Source organism: Seriola dumerili, unplaced genomic scaffold, assembly GCF_002260705.1.
Source record: "Seriola dumerili isolate Sdu_G_001 unplaced genomic scaffold, Sdu_1.0 BDQW01000291.1, whole genome shotgun sequence".
Lineage (NCBI taxonomy): Eukaryota > Metazoa > Chordata > Actinopteri > Carangiformes > Carangidae > Seriola > Seriola dumerili.
Window position 1 is genome coordinate 2,631,291 of NW_019174546.1, and position 18,956 is coordinate 2,650,246.

Here is an 18,956-nt window from a genome sequence, read left to right on the forward strand (position 1 = left end):
CTGTAATAATCTTGGAAAAGTAATCTTTTCTTGCCAGGCGTACTGCTTTGTTGTGAGTCTAGTTTTCCTCCATTTTCTTTCAGCTGCTCGACAGGTTCTCTTGATCTCATTAACACTGTTCCTGTTTAACCATGGGGAGATTCTGTCAGTTGACCTATTCTTAACCGTTAATGGAGCAACAGTGTTCAGAACAGATGATATGGTTTTGTTGAAATTGTCAACCATGTTATTTAAAGATCAGTCACAACTATATGGCTCAAATGATCTCATAATATCAGAGAAACTTGCTTCAGCCTCGCCATCTAGAAATCGCGTTTGAATTAAAAAATTCCCTTGCAGGCCTTGGTAGGTTAGGTTGGCATCAAAATACACACAGTGATGGTCAGAAATCAACTCAACTACTGAAACATTCTCAATGATCATTAAGGATCATTTTTCCATGCTTTTATAAACTCTTATGCTTTGTAATACTAGTAATTATTATTATTTCACTTTCACTTATTTATTATTATCACTTGAATAATACTTATTGCAATAAGGCATTATTGCCTTATTGTGTCACAGCATAGCAGCACTATAAACTGTTAACACTTTCACCAGGGTGTGATAAAGTGACTTTCCCTATTTGGACTGAAAAATGTGAAGAACTAAATTCATGCTCATTTATGAGGTGTAATAATATGTCAAAATGATATTATATCAATTCCCACCCTGTGGTAATGGGGCAAAGACAATTTGAAGTGTAAAAAAAAAAACTATTGGATATGCACCAATAGGCAAGTGTGATACTGAAATACATGAGATGAGGTGTCAGATTAGATGGGCACCTCCCTTAGGACTGTACTGCTTTTGTCTGTGTGTGTGTGTGTGTGTGTGTGTGTGGTGTGTGTGTGTGTGTGTGTGTGTGTGTGTGTGTGTGTGTGTGTGTGTGTGTGTGTGTGTGTGTGTGTGTGACTGAGTGAAAAGAGATAGTATTGTATTTGTCCGAATGATATTCTGTACATGTTGTGTGTGTGTGTGTTTGTGTACTACCCTAAACTATAACTCCAGGTTTTCCCTTGTGTGCTCACAGATCTTGTACAACCAGCAAAGCGTGGAAGTGCTGGGAAACCTGAAGAGGAAGCTGATCACGCAGCTGCAGCCAGACACAGACTACTCTTTTGTGCTGACAAGCAGGGGCAACATTGCTGGGGGTCTGCAGCAGCAGGTGTCCATCCGCACTGCCCCTGACCTGATCAAGACTAAGCCCAGCACACATCAGCCTCAGGGAGGCAAGATGACCATCAACCTGCCTAAGGTCCAGACCACTACACGTGTCAGGTCAGTGCTGAGACACACAGGGCTGACCACACAGGCTAGCTCTGATTCAGGGCATAGATCCACCAGCAGATCATGACTGTTTTTAGCCAGTAGACTTTTTAATTTGGGGATATTGTAGCTTCAGGCCACATAACATTGAAATTGTTATCTCTCAAAACCCACAGTGTGGCACTAAGAATATGGTGGCTTAAGTTAGACAAAACTCTTTTTAATATACATTTTGCAAATGTGCTGAACAACAATCAACCAGCTATTAATCATTTACAGTTAATAAAAAAGTACATTAACACTTTTGCTTTATGGAAAGTTCAAAGATGCAAAATCTTCAAATTAAATTAAGACTGTAAATAAATGATGAATAAATTATGTTTATCACTGGAGAACTAATTCACCCACATTCTTTCTAACAGCAAAAACAGCACTTGTATCTGATCAATACTAAACCTATTTTGAAACTTAAAGCTGCAACTTTTAGTCTCAATCAACTTTATGACACAGCAGCTGATGATAATCGAGACTTTTAACATAGGGTTGAGCTGTATTAACTTTTGACTCAAATTGTTAAGAGCAGAATTGTTTCTGACCCTGACAAGTAAAGACCAGCTATCAGATACACACACACACACACACACACACACACAAATCTGAGAAGGGGGAGTGCACAGAGTTGATTGGTAAAAAGATTACAGGGCTGTCAGTGCTGGCCAAGCTCCAGCACAGATTGACAGGCAACGAGCGCAGGTGATTGGGGATGGGAGAGTGTGTGTGTGTGTGTGTGTGTGTGTGTGGGTGTGTGTGTGTGTGTGGGTGTGTGTGTGTGTGTGGGTGTGTGTGTGTGTGTGAGAGGGTGAAAGGGGAGGTGTGGAGTCTTGTTATACATGTCTTCTCCCACTCCCAGACTTGACTGACTGTTGAATCACAGAGTGGAGGCCTGGAGAAAAGGGGAGAGAAGCAGCTGCTTTCGCTGTCAGCAGCAGCTGATTTTACAAGTGGCTGAATGCCGCAGTGGGGGGAAAAACTTTGAGCTGAGAGAAGATAGACTGGGGGAGAACACAAGAGAGACAGCAAGAGAGAGCCAACACATAAATAAACACGCACACAGATCTTTGTACATTGTGTACGCACAAGCATGCTCCTCCATTCATTACCTTACTCCTTACTTCGACCCTAAATTCCTAAATGTCTTTCTAATGTCTTTCTTTTGTGTCTATTTTTGGTCTTATGTAATGATGGCAATAAAAGTACACACACACACACAAGTAGTCACATAGCTGGTCCTATTAACCTAAGGAATCGTATGGGGATTTCTATTAACTGAAGGCTCCTCTCACTGGGATAGTGTTTGTTCCAGTCTGCATGGCAGATGTTCTTAGTGATTAGCCATTAATTGGAGAATGCAGTGCCAGTCTGCTGGTGTTCGACCTTGGTTGGACCCACTTGTTTAGCACTTAAGTTTTGAATTCTGCCCAGCACACCTCACAGTGAAAGTATGTCTTTCTGAATGTTATTAATGTGCTTGGCCCACTTTGATCTCAGCGTGTATGTGCTTCAGTCAGTCTGTCTTAACACAGGCTTTATTTTTCTTGGCAGGTGGTACTACATTGTGGTGGTGCCGGTATCCCAGTCGCCGCGGCAGTGGAAGAATCCAGACGAGATGGACCTGGATGAGGTGAGTGCCAGCCGGTGGCTGATTGGCTAATGTGCCAGGTCACGGGTTACCGATAACATCTCGCGTTCCAACTGGGTAGGAAGTCACTGGTTGCAGCTAATTAGCTCTATCCTCCTGGGCTCCGGGGAGGGGGGGGGGGTGGCAGGGCAGTGAGATTTTAAACAATGACTCACTGAAGCTGGTGGGGAGTGTCCTGATTGGAAGCCAGGTTTGCAGACAGAACCCATCTGCTGAATCCAACAGTTTGATTGTGCAGAGAATAAACTTAATCTTGTATCACTTCTAATGTAGATGTAATACAAGTGAACTTTATTTATAAAGCACTTTTCAAAACAGTAGTTGCAAATAACTGCTCTGCCTCCATATTTTTCTTTATAGTCAGGGTTTACCAACTCCCAACAAAGTTTTACATAAGGTATTCAAATGGGGATAAAGATTTATGACTGTGTTATTATTCTATTGAATAAAGGTCGTCCTTGTCCATGAGGGAATTTAAGCTAAATGACATGCCTAAACATTAATAGCATAATTTTAAAGTAAACTGCGAGGCTCGCTGGTTTGGATCGCTATTGTTCAAGCTCCATGTTGGCATAACAGAAGAGAGAGAGAGAGATGGGACTCCATGAGTCATTAAACACTGAGCAGGCCATTGTCTCCTCCCTCCAACATAATGATTTAATAAAGCTACATCTGGAGCAGCACGAGACATCACTGACAGAAAACAAAATGCTGCTGAAAACACAGTGCCGCAGTGCTGTATGCTCTTGCTCATTTATTAACCAGGCTGGCAGTGATGCTGAGATTGTGTGCTGGAGCAAGTGCTAATTGCTCACTTCGTAGCTTGGCTGCATTGTTTGCAAAGTTATATCACTGAGCAAAGGGTATTTTAGCTATGTGGAGTCATTATCTCTTATTTGCAGGCATGGTAAGAACCAGACCTGTACATACAGTATAGTGTGAATACTAAATTTTTTCACAAGTTTGGCCATAGATTAGTAAGGATTTTTTTCCACACACAATCCACAAAGATTTTTTTGCTAAAAAGTGATTGTTATGAAGATTTAGCCATTGACCTCCATGTCACCATATGATGCAGTAAATTGAGTCTCTTTACTAATATTTATTTTCTCTTGTTTCTCCTTTGAAAGGAGATCAGAGGTACCTGTTCTACTCACTTTGATTCTTTGTTACCAAATTTGACCTTAACCTTTGCCCTCTACATTTTCCAAAGCTGCTCAAGTCAAGTGAAGGCCCTGTCCTGAGGCGCAGACGTCACCTGGACTCCTCCAAGCCTTACATTGCTGCTAAGTTGGCTTCACTACCGACCACCTTTATTCTGGGTGATGAGAAGAGGTACAACGGTTTCTACAACAAGCCCCTGACCAGTCCACAAGAGTACCTCTGCTTTGTCCTGGCTGTACTCCGATCTGAAGGGACAACAGACAGCACTACTAATTATGTAAGAGACACACACACGTTAAGTAAAACTTCCATTTACTGAATAAAGACAGACAACCATTCCCTCAACAGCATAAGCATAGGTTTTTTTTTCCATTTTCTGAGTAAACTCACCCTCCTGGATTTGTTATATTAAAACTGATTTCACCCTAGCCTGTTCTGTATATTTGTACATGTCACCTTTTCTTTTTTTGGACAGACTATTTAAATTTATCACCTACCAAAATGGCAACGTCAACTCAAATTGTTGTTTTTATTACCATTTACCCTTTAACACAGCCACCTATAAAAGTCATCGCAGCTTGTCCTGATAACTCCCTTATCAGTCAACAATGACATCAGAGATCCAGCTTTGCCATTCTGGCAGCCAGCAGGGCCCTGTGCAGATGTCTTCAAAATGCTTATACAAGTTTCTTGTCTCTCGACTCTTGGTTTTGTGTGTGGAGGTCCTATACATTCGTCAAAAACAGCACTAACATGGAGACCTAGCTCTCCATTGGATGGTCAGGAGTAAACTTCACAGCAGCAAGAATGAGAGTCTGCGATTGCTCTGGGCTCCTCCACTACCCGGGACATGCATATTCAGTGGCTGGGCCTTTGGCGACCACAGAGGGAGAGAGAGCGAGTGCTCCATGTCCGAAACCAAATCCCAGACTTTTCACCTATTTCTTTCTCTTCTCTTCTCTCTCTCTCTCTCTCTCTCTCTCTCTCCCTCTCTCCTCTCTGCTCTTTTTCTTTCGCTCAGTCTCTGCTTCTCTGTGTCTCTCTCCCTCGCCCCATCTTTCTCCACCGTGAAGAGAGCAGAGGAGATTGATTAGTGCGGCTGGAGTTAAGAGGGAGACGAGGGCCTGGTCACAGGGCCTAGGGAGTCTGTAAAGCAGGCCTGATTCCCTTGAAATGCTGCTTTAAATGTCCCTAAAGCCCCCATCCCCCACCCCCCACCCCCACCCAGTAATCTCCCACTCCTTCGCTCTGAGAAGGGGAGGGAGGTGCGAAGGAGGCTGTAGTGGGCAGCCATGATACACTTGACTTCAAAGGAGATGCTTAAACCCCACTGCTGCACAACACTCTCACTGCACCTGCCAGACACACCATGCTGGATCAGTGGCACTCAAGATTTGTTTCTTTCTGTGTACTCCCCCTCCTTCAACTGTGTAGCTCCATCCCACCTTTAAACTTAATCGCTTGTACTAATCAGGCTTCACTCACAGGCTGAGTCAAGTGTGTGTGTTTACCTTCACTTCAGTAACCTGGTTATTGACGGATTTCTACAGTAACCCGATTTCATAAACTTCATGCAAAAAAAAAACCTGGTTTCCTTAACTGGAGTAAAGGATTAACACAAATTATTTCATAAGGCTACATTGCTGGACAAACCAGGGTTTAGATAGAGAATGCGGCGCTATAACAAGGATCCAAAAGAAAGATCATTACTGGTAGCGGTGCATCCAAGTCTGACGAAAACTGAAACTGAAAAAATGAGGGTAAGTTGACTTCTTCAGCTAAACAGCAGAATTTATGTAAAAAAAAAAAAAAAAAAAATCTGACACGTGCACACAGAAAGGAAAAAACTGTCAGTTTGTTACGACAGTGCCTGTCCTCTCACTGAACCGTCAGTCCAAACGTTCAGGAAGGAAAAAAAACTCTTCAGGCTGTATCATCATACTGTGTCACAAATTCACTTAAAATATCCTTGGTTCAAAAATACAGTAGGGGGTAGGAAAGAAATCCAATAACTGACCCGCTGTATATAATAACCACAGGATTTACAGTAACAAGATTATTGCGGCGCATGTAAACACCTTGATTTTCTCATTTCTCCCAATAACGTGGTTTCTTGTGTACAAGTAAACCTACTAAAATCTGAGGTTGGGCGACTACAAGCAGGCTGTCATTGATTGCTGCACAAATCCCCTAACCGCACTCTTTGGGAAAGTCAGATACCGCAGCAGTGTTTGTTTTTGTCACCCCCAACGCTGTGCTTGCAAACGTTTATTACCAAACACAGACGGGTACAGAAGGTAAAGCGTGCGGAGAGATCTAGCAGTTAGCAGAAGCTGCCTCGAGCCGGATCTTCACCAGACCCATGAGAATAAGACAACAAGTACTGGAGTAAATGACTTGTATCTTTACTACACTTCCTCGCCACCACCCAAACTCCCCCAGCGTAGATCAAACAAGACTGCCAGGGTTTAATAAGCCCTCGTATATCAATGGCCACAAGCAGCCAGCAGTGGTTGGAGGGAAGAGGAGAAGGAAGGAAGGCAAAGGGGGATGAGAGAGAGAAAGAAGAAGAGAGTGTGCCTTCATGTCTCCCCAGCACCCAAGGCAGATAAACAAGCCGGGGGAAGTGTGAAATGGGATGATAGATGCTGGGTGTGTATAAACAGTATCATTTAATGCGAGAAGAGAGTGAGGGAGGGAGGTAGCATGAAATATTGTGTGATGTGAGAAAGAGAGGAGGGGCGCTGTTGGATGGAGGAAAAGAGGGAAGCTAAATTTTTGTCTTGTGTCCCATCCAGCCTGTGAAGCTCGGATGAGACAAAGTTAACTGGTGGAAGAGGAGGAGATTGTGCTAATGTGTGCTCTTCTTTTGATAAGGGAGAGGTGAGCTGGTGGCACAGAGAGAAACCAAAACGGAGAGTGTTCAAATGTGTTTACCACAGTTTTCTGTTTGCAGTGCTGTCCATGCATTTATATTCTACTCACTCTCAACAAGAATTGGCTTTGTAGCACTAATTCTGTTGGTGCTTTGGGCTCAAAACACCCTTAACATGGAAAACCGGCTTCGTTCAAAATTTAAAAGGCTTTGACAAACAATATCAAGAGAGAATTATAAAAAAAAATATGTTTTCTTTAGTGGATAGTATGAGCATATTCAAGCCCAGCCTTTCACCAAGGGTGGTAATAATATAGGCAACATCGGTGGGATTCTCTGTTCAACTGTGCTGTGTCACTTCCTCCTAGAGGCTTCTCCCTCTAGTGATGCCTCCAGATATCTGGATGCTCTGTAGTCAGACAGCCAGAGAGGGGAAAAGTGCAGAATGTGGTGCAGTTTCTGGGAGAGAGGGCATGTGAGGGAAAAATGTCTCTATATTTCTTTCTCTCGCCTTCTTGCTCCCTCCCTCTTGCTGTCTTTCCTTATGTCATGCAACAATGAGGAGAATGTGGGCTCCTCAGCTTCCCTTGGGAGGCAGAGACAGCCGCAGATAGATAATGGGCGTCTTTGCATGTTTGTTTGTTTGTCTAGCGCACACCCCTGCGGCTTATTTAAGCCACTTTTGGAGAGATGTGGGGCTAGAGGTCAATGGAAAGTTGAAACTAAAGTGCCTGTGCTGTGCGTAGTGGATTCTGTGCTCAGGGGAAGGCAGAGCAGCGGCTGACTGGGGAAGTTGTGTAGCCCACAGGCCAGATAGCAGACTTGATATACTGCTACTACCATAACACCTCTGCCTCAGTCTCTCTCTCTGTCTCGTCACTCTTTGCCATCTCTCATCACCCACTCGCTCTCTCTTGTTCTCTTACTCTGTCTCAGACAAACACTTACAATCGTGCACACACACACACACACACACACACACTCGCAGCGGCTGCGATCTAGACAAACACGCACACTTGTGGAGGCTCAGAGGAGCTGGAGAAAAGGCTCAGAAAAACTGATGTTCCACATATGCTCAAACACACGCTCTCGCACACATTTGTTTACAGTCTTTACACACAATCACGCATTTTCTCTATCTCGCTGGCAGATACAGACACACACACACACACGTACCAGCACAAGCAAATACTTTTTACATTCATTCACTCTTAATGCTTGTATATACAGTATCTGCATTACAGTAACAGTACCCATCTGCAGTGCTAACAATCATCCACAGTCACATACTTATCTCTCCCTTCTCCTCTTCTCACTATGAAAGAGACAAGACTGTACCAAATTTGAATTCAGGATCTAGTTTTCTGAATTCTATCTCCTGATAAAATCTATTTAGATCTCGTTCTCAACATTTTTAAACTTAAAATAACTTAATAACTAAAAACCAAAGATGCAGTTGACATCAGTAACCACTTTGTGTTGACTGAGAAGGCTCTAATCAGCATACAATATGAAATGATGATTAAATATGTATCCGACAAACTGAATAACAGGTGGTCTATTTACTTAACTCTCGCATTATTTTTTACAAGCTCCAAATACTGAAGTTCTGATAAGCTGATACGGTTAACTGGGAGATTCAGACTTATCATACTGATGTAATGCAATTGACTAGATTGTTTTACCAGGGAATGCACCACTCTGCAAAACACTACTGATCATAGAGGTGTGTGACAGAGGGGTTTTTCTTTCTCTACCAGTCTTCAGCTGATTACAGCCACTATCTTAACCACAGAAAAACCAAAACACTTCACTTAATGCAAATTTCTTACACAATTAATGTTAATTAGCTAAAGTTGAGAAATTTTAATTGGCAAAAGCATCAGACAGAGGTGGCTAAAAATGAGAAGCCTGCTACCTCAATCTTTTGTATGTGGCAAATTAAAAGATTAAGGAATTATAAAAGATAGGCCTCTGAGCCTAAGGAATCCAGGTATGTTATCAAAAGCCCTACTTACCTGCATCCATGTGTTTACTGTACACATACATACACAGTGATTCAGGGTGAGAAATACATATACAGTCACTTTCATGTCTCTCACTGTCTCTGACTCACTCATTCTTAGGCTCTCACATTCCTTCACTGCACCATCGCCCCATTGTGATCCCGCTCTGCGAGGGCAGGAGCATTAGGAGCTGCGTGGCTGAGCTTTTATCAGATGTTAGGGCCGTTCAGATGGATGATCCCAGTACTTCGCCGTGACCAACAGACAAAAAGCCCTCTATTTTTGTTGGGCCCGCTCCTCTCCTCTCGCTCTTTCTCCCTTATCCTTCTATGAAAGCACAGCTGCAGTCATTTGTTACACCAGGAGAAAAAAACTTTTTCCCATGATTTCCTGCAGGGCCACATCCTACAGCCTTCTTTGGGCCCTCTCGAAGGAACAGGAAGCCTCGTGGTGTTGTCACATCAGCAGCGTCCCACCGCTGTGTTGTTTCTTTTTGTTCTTAGATAATATGTTCCTCCCTAAGGCACACGAATCAGGAGAGAACTGGTCTCATGTGCATGATTTGTGTATCTGTGTGTGTAAAAGACAAATGAAAAATATTTCTGCTGTGAACTTCTGCTTCAGTATACAAATGTGAATCTTTTTACTCTCCCACTTGAGTTATTTTGTGTCTGCGCCTAATATCAGAGCATGCTGGTTTGCATGTACATGATTGAGACATGCTGTAACACTCGCACACGCACACTGTAAATTTTACTGGCAGTTGCCCGCGAGTACAAGAGATAACACAACTATATGACAGAGCACAGGACTCTTTGAGCTCATCTAAGCTTATCTTTCCAATTAATATCTGCCTGTGTGCCGAAGAGCAGGCTGCTGTGCGGCTAATGATCCGGATTACTGCTGCTTGCCGCCCCGCCACTCCCGCTGCATGCTGTGAGCCCAATTCCCTTCGAGGGCTGCGATCTGTCACCCATGCCCCTCCGCACACCCTCCTCCTCTCCCCGACCTGCGTCTCCCATCGCCGTTCAGTAGGAGGCATGCTGAGCTCTAACGACAGATGCCTTGCACCTCCCTCTTTGTTTTCCTCATCTGTCACCTTGCTCTCCCGTAGTTGGACTCTCTCTTCTTTCAGACAGTTTTTCAAACGCCACACTGCGTCACCTAGTGCACCCATTCCTCGGATACATACTCACACACCCCAGCCTCCTCCCTCCCCTCCGTTATTTGAAGACGAAGGAGTGGGGGGGGGGGGGGGGTCTCATTTACAGCCACGGTGGAAACGCACCCTCACAGTCACCTCCTCCTCCTTCTCTTCCGTCACGGTGTGAACACTAATGAAGAAGAGATGAGTCCTCTCCTGTGCCCCCATTTATCTTAGCGGCCAAGGGACATGCACACTAATCCCTGCCTCTCTGTCTCTACCTCTCTCACCCTCCTGTCTCACACTTGCTCTGTCATCAGCAGTCTCAGTTTCCTCTAATGTGATGCAGCGCTTTAATAGAAACATAATAATAACTTCATTAGCCAAGATGGTTATTGTTTTTGGTAAAGTGTCTTTTGAGTTTGGGTGATAGTTTTATGGCTTGTTCAGCTGCTTCCATGAACCATGGCCTTATTAGCATGGTTCTCAAGGTGCCAGAAACAAGAAATTTACAGTAAGATATTTTGATTCTTTTTCCTTATTAAGGTAGACATAGCTAACATACAACTATATTTTTGGCATTTCATTATTTCCAACATTGTTACAAGAGATACCTAAAATAGAATGTGTATAAAAAATGTAATTTCTTTTTTTTTATGATTCCTTTCATTTTTCTCTTGATTTAATTTGTTAGCTAGTCTGACTTTGTCTCCCGTTGTTTGCCACCTGTGAATGTATTTTTCACAACAAATTTATGACCCATATCTTTGTATCTCTGTAACCTTAGCATAATCCAAAAAAGGGGATCTGTTACCTTGAGTTTTGTTTGAGCTTTTGTTGTGGTAATAAGCAACTGCAACTCTTCACCTAGAAAAATATTCAAATGTAGATTTCGAACAACTTTGTACATATCATCCAAGACTTCCTATGCTTCATGTACAATTAAAAGATAGACATTGGATATTGAATTTACCTTAACAGCGTGCTAATATTGTTGTTCTCTCCAATTTCAGCTCTGTTTCTGTCTCTGTTTTCCGTTTCTATGATGTGTGTGCTGTTTTTAATTAGGCTTTTTAGGAAGTCTAAAAACTCCATAAGAAGGGAAAAGTTTGCATATATCTTATAGCTCTGAAGTGACTTGGCTCTCATCTTTTTCCCCCTTACAGATGACATTTTCAGCCAGTCCCTACTCAGACCCAGTCCAGGTCACAGCAAGTATGGCTCAGGGGATGGAGCAACCCGAAATGCTGTGGGTCATGGGCCCAGTATTGGCCGTGGTCCTCATCATCATCATCGTCATCGCCATCCTGCTCTTTAAGAAGTAAGAGGCTGCCTTTCTGTGTCATTCTTCAGTCACTCTTGACTGTGTTTGTCTGAGGTTGAACTGCAGTGACACTTGTGATTGTAAATTTCTTTTGGTTGCATCAGGAATGGTAATGAGATACCCCCCCCCCCCCGCCCCCCCCGCCCCCGCCACTTGCACCGGGTTGCTCACACACCAAACTGTAACAACCTTACCATAATATATACAATGTAACTGGAGAGGAACCAAAGGCGGATTGATTTGTCTTTCAGAAATTCCTCATTTCTCCCCAAAAGGTTTTGGCCCAGTTGGCCGATGTTAACAGTACTCTGTGAAGTGTCAGTTGGAATGGCAGCTGACATTGCCTCCCTAATGAAAAGCAAAGCTCGGCTGTCAGAAACTCTTAGTTAGGAGTGAGAAATGGCCAGCACCATTGGTCATTTCACAGAACAAACAGAAGGCTGCAACAGAGGGCTTAACTAAAAGCTCAGTCAATATCTCTTAAAAGCACTTGAAGTGCCCCTGTGCAGCACACTGTGGATACACACAGGCCAGCAGGATGCTGTGGAAGTGCAGATAAATGATATTACTACTAATGCTGAAATAATTAGCCCATCAAAAACCTGTTTGTTATTTTGATAAATAAGTCATTTATTAAGCAAACATGCAAAACATTTGGTGCTTCCTGCTTCTAAAATGTGAAGCTTCTTTTCACACATATATTCCCACATTAGTTGCAGCCCTAAATACAACCATCCATTCTTTAAGCTTTGCATTAAACAATTATTTGCATGTTGACTAGATATAGAATGATAATGTGGTTCGGACATTGTAAAAAGAATATCTAAAAATATTTCCTACGAGCCATTATTTACCTCACTTGGTCTCTTCCTGATGAAGTCCTACCCCCCTATCTTCTCTTGATGGCTCCATTACAAATTTGCCATTTCCCATCATACCTATTCTTGACGCTGCCAGCCACAGTCTTGCAGACTGCTGTGTGGCTGCCGTCTCTGGCAGACTTAGAAAGCGAATGGTTAATAATAGGTCTTGAGACAGCTCACTGCTGAGTAGCACATCCTCTGTTTGGAAGCCCTTTCTCCACATAGATACAGATTGACAGGAGGGACTGTGGGGAGGTGGCTGTGTGCCCTTTTCACTGTGGAATGGCAGTAAATGTGCACACGAATAATCACACTCTAACTCGGGTCATTATTGCTACCTGCATATTCGCCAAGACCGACACCAGCAGTGTCAAGATGTGGTTATTCTCGAAAAGTCTCCAGCAAATGTTAGGATAACTTTTAATGCTGTCTTCAAGATGTGGTTTAACTTTCTGGAAGGACAAGATTTTTCTTTCCTTCTGAAAATAGCACAGTCAGAATAACATTGAGTAAAGACGTTATAGTTCCATATGGGTAACAATTACCTATTAACCCCCCACCCCCTTCTTTTTGCCCTCTGTGAATGCAGCAAACAGGAAAGGTGGGTACTGTCACTGTTATATCAGTCACAACTTCATCTCCCACCACCCAAGCCCCCTTCATTTGTGCTGTAAAATTGGTGGTATTCATCAGCTCTATAGGATTGCAGAGTCAGCTACCTCTCAGCTCCGATTGGTATTGCAAAAAAAATAAAAAAAATTACTCAAATAGAAATACTAGGAAACATCTCTAAATTGATGTGTCTAATTTGATTTGTTCAGTTTTACAAGACTTATAAGACATGAGAGGCAGCAGACTCTGCAGGCCTTGTTAACTGGGGTTAAAGGGACCCCCAGGTCATATTCGTGTACCAGTGCATGTTCCACATCTAGTGCCAGTGTTCCTCTTCAGATCGTCCTGTCTGCCATGGTTTGTCTCCGTGCTGTGTTTCATTATCCAGCCAGTGTCAGCGCACCCCTTCAAGATTGGCCCCATCTGAATATGCCAAGGCGTCACCTGCTGCTGAATGGGCCATTGTGAAGTAAATGCCAGACGGGGAAACTGCTGAAAAAGAAATGTTCCCATCTTTTAATCTGACATTTTCCACCGAGACCCATTCCTCCACTTTTAGCCTTTTTTCCCCCTCTCCCTGCTTCCTCATGGCAGGAGTCTCAACAAAGGGCCCTGTTCTACCCTCATTAAGTGCTCCCTGTACTGCACACACACTCATACTCACACTGTGCGTGTGTGTGTATAAGTCTCTGTGTACTTACATTCTCACACGTCTTAGCCCTCACTTTGAGCCTGAGATGAATAACCCCATTGAGATTGCTGCCATGTTTACTTTAGCCCGGCACTAAAGTGTCATGTAGATTGGCATCTGATTGGGTCAGAGGGAGAGATGAGGGGTGTGGAGAACAGATCACAGATGCCCAACTCTTCCACCCCTTCCCCCAGCCCAGCTCAGCAGTGATCTCTGGGAAAACCGGATACAGTCTGGCTCAGCTCTCCGCTGGAGAGGAAGAGATGCTTGTCATAGATTAGCCGTCACGCTGCTAGCATTAGCTTAAGCCTCTGCAGCATAAGATAACAGGTGGCGGTAAGGCCCAAGCCCTAACGGCAGAGGTGGACCGGGTTAAGGCTGTGTTTGCACCACCAGCTTTATGCATTCTCACCATGCTGGGCTTCAACAGAAGGCCCTGCTCCTGCCTAAAACCCACGCTCACCACTTGCAAATGGAGTGCAATGAGATGTGAAATTTCCACAGGGCGTCCTGATGCTTCCTTCCGCCCATTTCCATTTGCAGTCAGAAGGCTTGTGAGTCTGCAGCTGTATCTGTGTGAGTGTGTATTTGTGAAAGTGAGAGAGGTAGGAAAGCGTACATCTGTGTGCCTGTTTGTGTGTGTATGTCAACAGATGCTAGCTGTCTGAACATCAGAATACAGGCAGAATGCATTTTCTATTCCTCTCTCCACCTGATGGACAAACCTACGGTCGACTGAGCTGAGCCAGTCCGAGCTGTGCTCTTCTGTTCTGTGCTATGTTAGACTCAGCTAGGCCAGGCCTGGCAGCACAGGTGCTGCAGAACTGGTCTAATTACCCAGTGTTGTGCCACCCAGCTGATGAGCTAATTACAGCATCCGCCTGTTTTCCTCTCAATCTGGAAAGCCAGTAAACACAATGTGTTGTTAGCACACACACAGCAGCAAAAATCACACATTTAAATCTTTGCTACACACAAACACACACTCTCATGTACACATACCCACACAGCAGCTGTCACCTATCCAGCAGCAAACAAACCCAACTTACCCACTCCGGGAAAATGATGGTGTTTCTTCAAACACATTAAACTCCAGTTGGCAAACTAATGGGGGTAATGCCCTGGTACCTACTGTCTCTTGAACTGCTGGTCCTCAGAACTAGTTTTGAGAACCATTAACTATGTCATTAATCTCATCAAGTGTCCAACACAAAGACGAAGATGTTTGCATTTTCTTCATGTCTTATTTTCTAACCGTATCATTCTATGTCATCCTGTCATTGTCACTTGGAGCTAGCTTGAGGAATCAATGGCTAAGTTAGCGCACCTGAATTAAGCAATTAGGTGGTCTCGGCATGATGTGATTAAACACTTTGCTGTCTGTTTCTGCCACCACAGGAAACGGGCGTCACCCCTACCCAAAGATGAGCACTCAGGTGGGGTGAAAGACTCTCTGCTGGCCAACTCCTCTGACCCTGTGGAGATGAGAAGACTCAACTACCAGACCCCAGGTAATACACAACAGTCTAACAGCCTTACATGTAGCAACATATGGCAAAGTTTGCTGAGCTTTCCCTCCGCAACTGCCCCTGAGAAATTTAAAAAGTTATAAGCATTGGTTTTCAGGCACCTTCGTATTAGTAAGTGTCAAGACGGATATATTGTGTATTGAGTTTTCAGAGTTTCCAGTCATAATTATGATCGGATATTTACATGAACATTATTCATTATGATTGATTATGATTAATTATGAGTTTCCAACTAGTGTGGCACTCAGAAGAGAGCATACCTCCACCAAGGCCAAAAAACCTTACACATGTCTGTCAGGTCCGGATTATTATGTGTGTCTGCGCGTATCTGTACAAAAACATAGATGTAAACACCATAAACATGTCTGATTTTTTACATCAAGATCCATACATTATTTCCTGAGAAATTGAAAGTGGACTCTTCAGAAAATGTCTTATCTCGCAATCTTAGGAAATTGATAAAAAAAAAATCCTGGATCGGCCCCTTTAACCCGATGGCCCCCAAAATGTATTGAGTTCTTCCCTGGCCCATGCCCCATACCTCCACCAAGTTTGGTGCAAATGGGTTCAGTATGTTTTGCGTTACCTTGATGACAAACTAATTAACAAATACAGGTGAAAACATAATCACCTTGGAAGAGGTAATAAACCAACAAACAGACCTGGCTGAAAACATAACCTCCTTGGTGGGGGTAACTACATTGGCATTCAGTAGAGCGCATACCTCCACCAAGGCCAAAACACTCCCACACGTCTTTTGTTCTCAAGTATAGCTTTATTTATTTATCATCTTTAATCCCTCCACAAGACAGCTGTATGGTTTTATTACCTGTTGTGTGAAATGATGACTTAAGCATTATACAGTTTACACAGCTCTACAACTATATGAATTGTCTCATTGCTGTGTCGCAACTGCTATTGTTATTGTGTAATTCTGTTAGTTGCATGTTGAATGAAATACTGATGTAAACAGTCCTAAATGCTGCCGGTGCCATATGCACTGTTACTTACTATTAATAATAAGTACAACTCCCTGTGTAACGCGGATTCAGCACTTTCTTCCACCAGATCTGGATTATTATGTGTATCTGCACCAAATAGTACAAGATCATGGATCTCAGCACCATAAATACATCTGATTTTTTACATCAAGATACAAACATTTCCTGAGAAATTGACAAAAGTGTAAAAAAATACCCAATCACACAATGTTAAGGAAAGTGATAAAAAAAAAAAACATCCTAGATCAGCCCCTTTAACCAGATCCACACCAAAATGTAATGGGTTCCTTCCTGTCCCCTGCCCCATCCCACCACCAAGTTTGGTCAGTTCAGTACTTGTTAAATAATCCTGCTGACAAACAAACAAACAGACGAGCCAACAAACAAACAGACATGGGTGAAAACATAACGTCCTTGGCGGAGGTAGTATCTCTGATTTTATGTGAACTCCAACTTCCTCTTGCTCTCATGCACCTGTTTAGTGGTAAACTAAGGAAAGTTTGTTGTGTTGGGTAAGTTTGTTGAAATGCATGACTGTCCGCTATCCTAAGTGTGTGAATTTTAATCAGTCTTGCAGGTTCAGCCAATGTTTCTTTCATGAAAATGAGTAAAAAGTATATTCTGCCTCTGTGACTGTGGCTTCCAAAATAAAAACCCTTTGTGAAATTCATCAGTCAGTAATTTAAAAACACAGATGATTCTATCTTCAACACTGAGAGAAAATATCTAAAGGTGACTCAGACTTATCATAGTGTTCCTTAATATATCTCAACTTCCGGATTTCTTTCCTAAATTGTGGATATTTCATTTTGGAATGATTTTTTTTTCATCTAAACTCTAAACAGCCTTTCCAGAAGCAATCTACTTTTGCAATGAACACCTGCCTTCCTCTTTCTTTTGATGGATCTCTTGTTTGTTAGTGCCTTGTAACAGATGTTGCAGTGTGAAATTCATGTGTCCTGCCTCATTTTGTTATTTATCCTCGGGCTAAAAATCTGACCAGTTCGCAAAAAAAAAGAAAAATTGGTCGATGAGAGAAAATAAACAAATCATGTTCGCCATCATACCCGGCACTGGTCAGTGTGAGTGGACTTAGGCTGAGTGAATTCAGATTCCATCCACGCACAGTAGTGAAGTGTGGTGGGTTTTGAGGGGGGAGGGTTTGTCAGGGTGCTCGCCTCAGCGTCAGCCTCCTTCCTTTTTCCTCCTGATCTCCTCCCTCCTCCCTCGGTCCTCGCTCCTCCTCCCTCCATGAGATCCTTTCATTCCACCCAGCTGGTAATGAGTCCTGCTGCCTCTGATGTCAAGGTGAGCCAGGCAGAGGGAACAATGGAGCTGAGAGAAAATGTCAACCCCAGTGCACGCGCATTTGTGCACTTCTGTGTTTCTGTGTGTTTTCTCTGTGTGTGTGCGTGTGTGTGTGTGTGTGTGTGTGTATCCCTTCTCACGGGTTATTAAAGATCCCATTCGCAGTACACACACATGCACACACACAGCCCCTTTGAACCCCTGCAGAGGAATTAAGCAGTGCTGCTGCTCTAACAGAGCCCTGTTCTTCCATCCTCCCACTCCACCTCTTTCCTCTTTTGTCTTCCATTTCCCCTGTAGGGTAATCTCTCTCTCTCTCTCTCTCTCTCTCTCCCCCTCTCTCTCTCCCACTCCGTCTCTCTCTCTATCTCTCTCTCTCCCACTATCCTCACTCTCTCTTTGTACGTCAACATTTATCTCTTTCTTTCTCTCCCTTTCCACCTCGCTGTTTTGCTTCAAGAGTGGTGATTATCAAAAATCACGTGTGAGACTCCAAGGCTGAGCTGAGTGAATATTGAACAGCCCATTCCTCTGTCTCTTGTTCCTTCTCTCTTTGATTCGCCCACAGCAGGTGAACATTCCTGCTCTGATTCTGATTGTTGTGTGGTTCTGTGAGTAAATGACCTGGTTTATCCTTGCCAGATACTAGTTCTGGTTCAGGTGCTACTTGCAAATACTTAACCGAGATAACTTGTGTTAAGCACTTCTGATAAAGCATGTAGTGCCATTTAGAGCCAAGTGCAATTTGCTGAAAGTAGTCACAGAGGAACATTTTAAAGGGGAGTTCTGGTCTCATGCAACCTGGGTTGTAGTTTGGGCATTGGCATTGTTTTTTTCTGTGATAATAAGATTGTACTTACCAAGTCCGATGGAGCAAAGAAATTCAGGCAGTCAGACAGTGAAACTCTTCAGGTTAATTAAATTATTTGAAAGAGGAAACAGTCACACAAACTTAGAGTTGAAAATATCCATCAAAGTTTATAGACTCATTTCCTGGTTCAACTTGACCAATCATAATTACTGTTGATCAGGGATGACACAGTGTGGAAAGTTTCCCATCGGGTAATGAACTCATGTCTCAATACCAGTATTGCTGGTTACACCAGACATTTATAAGAAAAGACATGTGTCAGCTCAATATGTGTAGATTAGAGGTGTTACCTCCAGATGTTGCCACCTTCATTAGATGTAAGGTGTGAGAGTTTGCAGATCGCCTCAGTCTTCAGGTTACCTTTTGGCATAGGGTTTAAATCCAAAATATGACCAATCAGGCACCGTGCATTACGATGTTAACAAAATTTCGGATGCACTCACTTTTATTTTTCCCCCTGAATAAAGTAGTTTAGGATCATCTGGCAAAAAATGTTGGCTTGTTTACCGTCTGTCTGACCACTCACATTTCATGTTCCCACATCTCAGTAATAACTATGGG

The 18,956-nt window shown here is 43.1% G+C and overlaps 1 protein-coding gene across 7 annotated transcripts in view; it reads left to right on the plus strand.

Annotated features, from left to right (window-relative positions):
* The window catches only part of LOC111230992 (receptor-type tyrosine-protein phosphatase F), a 184,594-nt gene that overhangs the window by 142,712 nt on the left and 22,926 nt on the right, over positions 1–18,956 (plus strand). For 4 of the 7 annotated variants that reach the window (XM_022757914.1, XM_022757913.1, XM_022757918.1 and 1 more), the window contains 6 exons: positions 1,073–1,320; positions 2,911–2,989; positions 4,221–4,448; positions 11,363–11,517; positions 12,973–12,984; positions 15,085–15,197. In XM_022757914.1, the coding sequence (XP_022613635.1) occupies positions 1,073–1,320; positions 2,911–2,989; positions 4,221–4,448; positions 11,363–11,517; positions 12,973–12,984; positions 15,085–15,197 (835 nt within the window). The remainder of the gene's footprint in view (positions 1–1,072; positions 1,321–2,910; positions 2,990–4,220; positions 4,449–11,362; positions 11,518–12,972; positions 12,985–15,084; positions 15,198–18,956) is intronic. The other 3 variants (XM_022757915.1, XM_022757919.1, XM_022757920.1) reach the window with 1 other exon arrangement.